Below are 10,468 nucleotides of genomic sequence, written 5' to 3'. Positions count from 1 at the left end.
TCTGCTTTATGTCGTGTTTGTGTTTTGAGAGTGGAAGACGATACGTTAGTGTAACGTTGAGTGAGGGAGGGAGTTTTTAGCATAAAACGACGTCGTTTTACCTCATTTTGGCGCCACCCCAAATATGGCGTCGTTTCTGTGCTGCCAGCGTGTCACCAACGACTCCAGGTCAGCTTTCCAGTTGCGCCAGCTGGAAGAAATTGGCCGGAAGGACGACTCTGACTACTGGAGTGCAACTTCAGGGACGATTATGACAAATTTTTAAGTTCAGGGATCACTATGAGGTTCGAGGGTAACTTCAAGGACCACTTTGAGGCTTACCTCCAAAATATTATCTCTTTTAATATTTTTAAATAAATACCTAATATATTAAGTTTAAATTTGATAAAACTATTAAAATGGTACTCGAAAGTTTATATTGCTAACAAAATTATACTTAAAAATATGAACGACATATAAGTCCTTAAAAAAATGTGACAAAAATAAAATAATAATAAATATATATTCTAAAAAATTTTTTAGGGTTTTGATTTTTATGATTTTTTATGAGCATTATTAGAAAATTAAGACTCTTTTATCTTTAAAATTTGGTCATTTTAGGTCAAGTCATTTTTTTAATTGTTTTCTTTTTTGAATGATCCAATTTTTTTTTAAAAAATTGAAATAGAAATCTTGAAATCGAATTTATAAAATATTTTTATGATAATTCATTTGTCACTTATAAAAATATGATTTTTTTTTAATTTTATCACATTTTAAAATCTTTTAAAGGTTGTGTTTATTTATGGTTTATATCCTTTAAGATTAGTCACCAAAAAAAAATATCCTTTAAGATTATTTTTGTGGACTATATAAATTTTTGAATTACTATTTTAAGGTTTACTTTTTTTATATATAAACTTGTTTTTTATTAATAGCCTTGTGTGCTAGGGCACACATATCAATAGCGCTTTAGCTAATCTTAATCTATATGTTTAATGTTTTAAGAAAAAGTATAGGAGTCAACTCTCATATAAGCTAAGTTAACTAACTCTCTCATAAATCTTATTTTAAAATTTAAAAATTTAAGTTTTGTACTCTTTCTATATCCACCTCGTACAATCCTAAACCATAAATCACTCACTATACACGTTCTCATCCTCTCTCTTTCATTTTTCCTTCCGTCCATCGCGTTGTTGACATCTGCCGCTGTTGACGTTTGCCTCCCGCCCCCTATCACGTTAGTGTCGCCTATCGTACTGCGCTCCGCCATCATGTCACACTCCTTTATTTGCCTCCTGTTTCCTATCACATCGTTGTCGCCCATCACACTGTGCCCCCACCCTCGCATTGCACTCCTCCATTGCACCGCAGCAGACACATCCTCCCTCTCGTCGCCATCCTGTATCACGTCGTGCCCTGTCCTCACGTTATTGTCTTTCATCGCGTCGTGTCCTCTACCACTGTTCTTCATTTTTTTCTTTAATAAGAAATGTATTGAAATTTATAATGTGTATGTTTCTTTTTATAAAAAAAACATTTAATTACAAAAAAAAATTTACAATCTCTTGAAAAAAAATTCTAACTCACAAATTCTAACAAATAAAAAAAATATCTAATATTTATAAAATAAAACATTCAATTACTAAAAAAATATTTACATTTTTTTTAATAATAACATACAATTTAAATAAGAATTAGCTGAAGTCTCTATTAATTATCTGATGGGGTTGGTACTTCAATTCATTAGGGAAGAAATTGATTAGTATTAGCCATTAGCTGATGTTGGGTAGGCATGTTGGATGATGTGGAGAAAGGTAGGCCTTGGCCCTTGGGAGGCATGCAATGAAGTTGAAATCCAATTGGCTATTTCCCACACTATCGGTATCCTCTCCTCCGCCACCAATATTCTCTTCTCTTTTCGGACCTGCTCATACTTCAAAACCAATTCACAGCCCCCCACACACACACACTCATCTCATCACTTCCCCACTCTTCTCTCTGTCGTTCCTTTCTCCGCGAGTGGACTTCAAGTCTTCAACGAAGAGAGTGAGCCAGTGAGGGAGTGTGGCTGCCATGGAGAAGATTTCACTAACAACAACTGCTCATAACTGTTTTTTCACTTCTACACTTCCAAAGACATCTTCTTTCTCTTCTTCTCTATTCGCCTCTAACCAGCTTCTTGGTCTTCCCTTATCTTCTTCTTCTTCTTCTGCGTCCACCAATCCTCGCCTCAGACTTGTTTCTAGAAACGCCGCTTCTTGCAGGACCGTCAAATGCTCTGTTTCTGAAGCCGCTGAACCCCTAACTGGTCACTCTTCCTTCTCTTATCTTTATTTATTTGTTTTCTTGCTTGCGTTTTGTGTACTTTCATTGTCGTTTATCAAAGAATTAGAAGTAATGAAGTATCCCCGGACCGTTTATCGTTTGAGTTGGAAACATTTTTCTTATTCAATTTTGATATACTTAAATTTTACAATGTTATCCAATTAAAATTAAAATTTAATTTTGATGCGCTATTAGTGAAAAATTATTAGTAAAAATAACTATTTTTTATATTGAATGTGCGTATGAATGATCATCGAAAAGTACAATTTGATTGGACGACTGAGTAAACTATTATCTAAATAACTCTTAAATTTATTGTTAGATGAGCATTACACAACATTTGGACACCGTAGTGACTGTCAAAGATAGTTAGTTCTCAAATGATAAAACATGTTGGATATAAAGGGTAAAACTTTTTTATAAGCTGAATCCATTTTGTTAAGAGAAATGGAGAGAGGAAAAAGCTGTAAGTTTGATATGGGTACATTATTGAAATTTGTTTAGGCATATCACATGATACCTGACTTTCTAGTTCCTTATCAATAGACACCTATGTTTTGAGTTTCATTTAAATGCACTTGTACGCACAAAGTTTTCCACCTACATGATCATTCAAGTAGTGGATGAGAAAGCCAACTTTAGCTGCTGGCATCGTAGTGTATGACTATATATTGACAATGCTCTTAAATGAAACCATAAGTTTAACTACCTGATAATATTATCGGGTTCCTATGCAAAAGTTGCATGCCAAAATCAAATTTAATGACAAGTATTTAAATTAAGGCTTATCTTTTTTTTTTTTTGACAAAAAAATTAAGGCTTATCTAGTTAGGTGACATTGGTTACATGGATCAAATAACAGCATAGTGTTGCTATCATGAATCATATCGGTGTTTTTGCAAAATATTGTCCGAATTAATGTTTTTGAACTGGTGATCCACTTCACCTATCTTTTATTTCTCTTCGGGGTGTATATTTTTATTGTTTTGTATATACAGTTTGTTGTATGTTTGCAATAACAACAGAGCTTCATCTTCTTCCCGGATTTTTTTTTGGGGAGAAAAAGGAGAAAGAGGGGGGGGGGGGGTTGGTGATTTTTGGTAATTTATTTTTCAATAGATGGTATGTGTTTTCTGATTCCTTGTTTCCCTTCAGCTTCAGAGAAGAGGCAATTGAAGAGAAGAGGGGATGTAAGGAACATAGCAATTGTTGCTCATGTTGATCATGGAAAAACAACTCTAGTTGATGCCATGTTGAAACAGACAAAGGTACTATCAGGATATTCAACTGCATTGTTGTTCTTTCATTGTTTTGGAAGTTGCCTTTGTTTCTCTTTTGGTTCTTGTATTGAATGATATGAACCACTTCAACATATGAAATAAGTGCCTATAAACATAAAATCTATTGAATGGTTTAACTACTGTTTTTATTGAAAATTCAGTTTCAGTTGATCTTTCATCCTATCTCCTCCACCCCCCCCCCCCCTCCGCCCTCTCTTTTTTCTCTTCTTTATCTAGAAAAGAGTGAGGAACTGAGGACAGATGATAGTTGTTAATGTAATGCGTGGTTTTTTTGGGCCTTTGTGCAGGTGTTTCGTGATAATCAATTTGTGCAGGAAAGGATAATGGACTCAAATGATTTGGAGCGTGAGAGAGGAATCACAATATTGAGTAAAAATACATCCGTCTCCTATCATGACACAAAGATTAATATAATAGATACTCCCGGTCACTCTGATTTTGGAGGTGAAGTAGAGCGTATCCTGAACATGGTGGAAGGAATCCTTCTAGTGGTACTATGCTTTTCCCACTTGTTTTTGCACATGTGACCATGAATATTGGTTTGAATTATCCTTCTTTCGACTTTTCTACTCCACTACTCAGACTGCAATATTCTTATTCTTCGGTGGATCTGTTGTTTACAAGAGAGATAATCTTGCTTTTTATCTACTAGAAAATGTGTTACCTTGTCTCGTAAAATTCCATGTTTTCTTCCCTGAAATGTCTTTTTTTTTGTAATATATAGGATTTACCAAGCTGCTCTTGTAATTGCAGGTAGATTCTGTTGAAGGACCAATGCCACAGACAAGATTTGTCTTAAAGAAAGCATTAGAGTTTGGTCATTCAGTTGTCGTGGTTGTTAATAAGATAGACAGGCCATCTGCTCGCCCAGATTTTGTTGTCAATTCAACTTTTGAACTCTTCATTGAATTAAATGCAACAGATGAGCAGGTACGCAAGTGAAATAACATAAAGTACTTGTAATTACTTGTATGGTTGTAAACTCTGTTGGAACTTGGATCACTAGCCAGAATTAAAATGTGGTTAGTTATTCATGATGATGTGTGGAGGGTAAGTTGTAAAATTTAATGCTGTCTGTGAGCAAATTCAAACATGCCATTTCTACTTTGAAAGTGTTATGAAATAAAATCTCTGTAATCATCTCATCTTTGTTTTCTTTTCTTCGTTCAGTGCGACTTTCAAGTAATATATGCAAGTGGTATAAAAGGACAAGCAGGGTTGTCTCCTGAGAATCTGGCAGAAGACCTTGGGCCATTGTTTGAGTCCATCATCAGATGCATCCCAGGACCAAGGATTGATAAAGATGGCGCTCTTCAAATGCTTGTGAGTTTTTTATATTCCTTGTAGACCTATATATATATATATATATATATAGTTCTTTTTTAATTTTTTTTTCTTTTATAATTAGCAATTTAGCATTTGATTTTCTACTAATTTACCACCTTAGGGTAAGTAGAAATAAACAAATTAGATGAAATCTTCCATTCCATTTTCGTCAGCTGTGGAAAGTTTACAGGGTCTGATTAGCAATCTCATAAACAGATCATAAAAATTTTCAATATAGTATATGAATCTTGTCCTAAAGATGATAGCGGCCAAATGTATGTGCATGTGATTTATATTCTAGTGTAATCTGTAGCCTTAACATATGCTTATACTTTCAACTAGGTCACAAATATTGAGTATGATGAACACAAAGGGCGTATAGCAATTGGGCGCTTGCAAGCTGGAGTTTTGGAAAAAGGCATGGATGTCAAGGTGAGAATTCTTTTTCCTGTATTTTTATTGTTCGATTTGTGTACTAGCGTTATCTTTGGTAATTATTATACTAAGTGATGAATATTTATGCATAAAATTAAGTTTAAATAATTTGGTAACAAGTAAATTTTTACTCAATCACTTTTTCTAGGTAACTTTCTTGTGTGTGAGTTATTTTTTATTTCTTGGGACGGGTGGAGAAAAGGTTATTCATGCCTTAATCTCAAGTTCTTTTGGACATCCAACGTAGGAAATAGGGGGATGTGGTCCGGCTAGCACTTATAGCTTCTTTTTATTTTATTTTATTTTATTTTTTATTTTTTTCCAGGTATGCACATCAGAAGATTCATGTAGATATGGAAGAGTTAGTGAGCTTTACGTGTATGATAAATTCAGTAGGGTCCCTGCAGAAAGTGTGGAGGCTGGTGATATATGTGCAGTATGCGGAATTGGTGATATTCAGGTAATGATTGTTGGATTTGAATCAAAATTGTGATTTTGTAATTTGTATTGCATTAATCTTACTAACCATTTCATTCTTTTCTCAGATTGGAGAGACAATTGCTTGTAAAGTATCTGGAAAGCCACTACCTTCCATAAAGGTGGAGGAACCAACTGTGAAAATGGCTTTCTCCATAAACACTTCCCCTTTTGTTGGCCGCGAGGTATGTCTATGATTGATAGTTTGTGACCATTAAGGAAGATAATTATTTGTCTTTTCTATCCTGATGTCTGATGCTATCTGTTAGGCACAATCATAGTTGTTAGGCATAGCTTTGTTGCTAACATTGTAAGTTCTATATCATAAGGTAACAGACTGGCTAAATTAATTCTTAACATTGTTCAGGGAAAGTATGTTACCAGTAGGAACTTAAGGGACAGGCTTTATCGTGAACTTGAGCGAAATCTCGCCATGAAAGTTGAAGATGGTGAAACAGCAGATACATTCATTGTCAGTGGGCGTGGAACTTTGCATATCACCATACTGATTGAAAATATGTATGTATGAGTATTCGTTTTCTCTTATAATTATGTGTCGATTTCTTCAAATAACATTATATCTGCAGGCGAAGAGAAGGATATGAATTCATGGTTGGCCCTCCTAAAGTTATCAACAAGAAAGTTAACGACAAATTGCTTGAACCATATGAGGTAACTTTCTATCTTTTGTTTCCATTCGAGTAAAAAAATTCAAAATCTTAAAAGCAAAAGGGAGATGATGGTAGTGCACATAACATGACTTTAAACAATCATGTTTGACAGATGGAATCAAGTTACTTCCTAGAAAACTACCATTATATTTGGAAAGAGAAGGGGGAGGGGGACTTGCTTTTTTGCACTAGTAGTTGCTTTGTTTTATTAGTTCAGGGATGAAACTAATATTACTATGCTGCATGCATTTCGAATGCATTGATCCTGAAAATTTTTTCCTTCAAAAAAATTAGCTTGTAATTAATTTATGTATAACTTGGAAAATGAACATTATTGATTAAACGTAAATTAAGCATATGCTATACAAGTAAGAAGTTTCTTCTCAATTTTCCCTATAGATGTTATAAATATTACATCAAATAGTGGGACAGTGTTCTGTTTCTGTTTCTTCTAAATATTGGAACTGATATTCATGGTTCTGTGCTGTTTGAAAGATAATAATTAGGAGGTACCTATTTTTTTGGGTGCTTCCTTCACTGATTTGTTATAAATGTTAAGTAACAAGTGTTGTGGTTGAAGATTGCAACTGTTGAGGTACCTGAAGAACATATGGGAGCTGTTGTTGAACTCCTTGGGAAGAGACGAGGGCAGATGTTTGATATGCAAGGAGTTGGGTATGTAGATTGCTTTCTTTGCTTTTATTTTGATGTGATATAGTTTACGTCCAAAAGTTTTATAATTATGCAACATATTTTTTCCTTGATAGAAGATTGGAAGTCATATCTTGTTATCTTGTGGATGAATTGTTTTTATTTAAGCAAAAGCCATACATAATATCTTCCATAGGATTATTATGACGGACAAAAGATATTTTGGTAAATAATAACGATATTGGCTTCTATTTTGTGTTCAGCCAATGATAGTTTCATGAGAGTTTCTGTTTCCGATTTGCGTGGGAACTAGGATGCTATTGTTATTCTTTTGTGCTGGTTCTCTGCAGTTCTTTTTTATTTACTTTTCTTATGGGGGTACATCTTAACCTCCTGTCTTTGTATTCTCTTATTTTCTTATTTACTTTTGTTTTCTATCAAAATAATAATATTTGTTGAAAGATTCACATGCATCTGGAGAAGTGTAGTCTTCTATTGTATCTTCAAAGACTCCATTGACTAATAATTAACTTTTCACTTTTCAAACATGGAATTTCCTAGTTATTATTATCTATTTTTTAATATCTTATGATGCCAGTTTTATGTTTTGAGGCTCCGAATATGATACATTGAATTTCTCTTGATGTTATGTGGTATCTTGACCAACCATGTCCTAAATTCTGAAAAAATCTTGGCCCCATGTTACTGGTCTACATTATGGTATCTGTGTATGCTGGATTCTCATGGATTTTGTAGCCCATCTGCTTTATTTTTGTCAAAAATTAATCCATTCTTGTTATATATATATCATGAATGCTCTCTTAGACGATTTTTATCCTTGATAATGATATTTCACTTCATTTGGTGATTTTGTTTCTCTGCTAGATCGGAGGGAACTACATTACTCAAATACAAGATCCCAACTCGTGGCCTCCTTGGATTACGGAATGCAATTTTAACTGCTTCCCGAGGGACAGCTATTCTCAATACTATCTTTGATAGCTATGGACCCTGGGCTGGTGACATGAGTACCCGGGATCAAGGCTCACTGGTAATGCGTGCATTGCTGTTTCCACTATAAACCTATAAGCATGATGCTTGTATTAATGCAGATGCAGCATTAGCATTAGCATTTAAACACTTGATTTTTTTTAATCATATTTTCTGTTCCTATTTTGGTAGCATTAATACTCTAGAATGCTCAATGTTTGCTTCTTCATTAATGATACAATGATTTGAATTACAGGTTGCTTTTGAGGATGGAACAAGTTCTTCTTATGCAATCGCTAGTTCACAGGAAAGGGGACAGATGTTTATTGGTCCTGGAGTGGATGTTTATAAAGGTCAAATTGTTGGCATCCATCAGCGACCTGGGGACTTGTCATTGAATGTTTGCAAGAAAAAGGCTGCAACAAACATACGTTCCAACAAGGAACAAACAGGTGAGAAGCACCTTCAGTGCAATTACATAGTATCTTGTACGCAAATTTATTTTGTCCAATTCATATAAGGTTTTTTGTTGAATTTTTCTTATCCCTTAAAGCTGTCTTCTGGCAACTTTATTACTTCAAATGATTCATTCTTGTAGTTCTTTTTTTGCTTGCCTGCTATTTTATACCTCCATAAGCAAGACCACGAATTTTAATACGAATATGGGAACAACAAATTCTCAAACCAGTTATGTAAAGTGTTTTATTTAGCTATTAATTAATTAATTTTAGGGATGAGATTCTTTCATTTGTAGCTTTTTCAAATCATTGGCTGAAAATTAAAATCTTCCTGCAAATTATTAGTCTGTAAGTTAAGGCATTATAGCTTCTTAATACACAAGTGCAGTTATGGTATTTATACAAAAGCTGTTGAATAGGCTGCTGTGAGTATGATTAATTATGAATCATGGGTTAAAAACATTTTATAAGCCTGAATTATAGTTTTATCTTTTGTAAATCTGTTATTATTATTATTATTATTATTATTATTAGAAGGGAAAATTACATCGACTTTCCATAAGGTGAGGTGATATTACTCTCAACACTCCTGAGGTTTAGATGTTGTTACATTCAATTATCCGTTTATATTGGAAAACATAATACTGATCTACCTTGTTTCCCAAACATGACATTCACTTACCTTATAAAACATAACATGCATGACAAATGAAAAGGTGCCAGAAGGTAGTATCTTATATGCTCAACGAAAGTCAATATAATCCGTCTTAATTATTATTTGTACATGAAAACTGTGTAGGAGTAGCAATGGTCAACAACTTCAATATATCTTACCTTACTTCCTTATGCAGTGATTCTTGATACCCCCTTGGATTATAGTCTTGATGACTGCATCGAGTACATACAAGAAGATGAACTAGTAGAGGTTACTCCCCAAAGTATTCGAATGTGCAAGAATCCAAAGCTTCAGAAGAAAACAAGGTAGACTTCATCTCTTAGGCAGTAATTTGCAGAAGCTCTTTCAGTTTTCGCCACTTAGAACTGCGCAACTAATTGATGATGCTGCTGCTAAGGTAACAAGGAAGGCACACAGCCTTTCAATATAATGCCGCGCATGTTCTCCCGTCACGGCGGAATAATATAGGAACATGCTAGAAGCTGTATTCCTTATATAGCAATTGTTCAAAGTTTGATTTCAAGGGACAAAGTCGCACTGAATTTCAATTTTGTTTGCATGCAACATTTTATTTTGATTTTACGTTTTTTGAAACGCGACTACACAGCAGTAAGGAATATCATAATATACGGTGACTGCTTAGTGAATTTGCAATACTAAACAAATAGATGTATATTGCTGTCTCAGACTCCTTATTTATTTATTAAAATTTTGTTGAGTTTTGATGATCTCGCCAGACTTTATATAATGTTATGACCTCGCTGATACAATGGTCAATGGATGTACTTTCGGACTTTCGGTGCCAAAAAAATAGGTATATGTTCTAGTTATACAAGACTTGCAAATAATATTTCTTTAGTTGTGGGCATATCGCACACTCAATAGTTGTCAGGTATGCTACACGAATAAATTGCAGTCTCACGTAAATATTAGTCATTTGATCATTTTGCTTTTCTTTATGTGCGTTTTCCTGACATCCAATACCCCTTTCTTTTCTTGTCCTTTTAATAAATAGAAATTGTGTCACTAAAAGTTGGGTACTGTTATAAGCGAGTAAGATATTAAAGTTAACTGAAACCACAATTCTAACTCGGAACGTTCTTATACATGAAAAAACTATTTATTCCCGATACAATAATCTTCGGTTGAATTTTCTTATACATTTGTATATAACAA

The 10,468-nt window shown here is 34.0% G+C and overlaps 1 protein-coding gene across 1 annotated transcript; it reads left to right on the top strand.

Moving 5' to 3' along the window:
- The first annotated feature begins 1,699 nt into the window (after nt 1-1,699).
- Nucleotides 1,700-10,020, top strand: LOC112727612 (putative elongation factor TypA-like SVR3, chloroplastic). Its single transcript, XM_025777427.3, has 14 exons — nt 1,700-2,290; nt 3,463-3,575; nt 3,896-4,099; nt 4,362-4,538; nt 4,779-4,931; nt 5,277-5,366; nt 5,695-5,829; nt 5,915-6,031; nt 6,214-6,365; nt 6,434-6,518; nt 7,098-7,192; nt 8,054-8,219; nt 8,415-8,610; nt 9,468-10,020. Exons 1-14 carry the CDS (start codon nt 2,056-2,058, stop codon nt 9,599-9,601), a joined length of 2,052 nt encoding a protein of 683 aa, XP_025633212.1. The 5' UTR covers nt 1,700-2,055; the 3' UTR covers nt 9,602-10,020.
- Nucleotides 10,021-10,468: the final 448 nt, after the last annotated feature.

Source organism: Arachis hypogaea, chromosome 12 (genome assembly GCF_003086295.3).
Source record: "Arachis hypogaea cultivar Tifrunner chromosome 12, arahy.Tifrunner.gnm2.J5K5, whole genome shotgun sequence".
NCBI lineage: Eukaryota > Viridiplantae > Streptophyta > Magnoliopsida > Fabales > Fabaceae > Arachis > Arachis hypogaea.
This window is presented reverse-complemented; position numbering and strand designations above follow the sequence as displayed.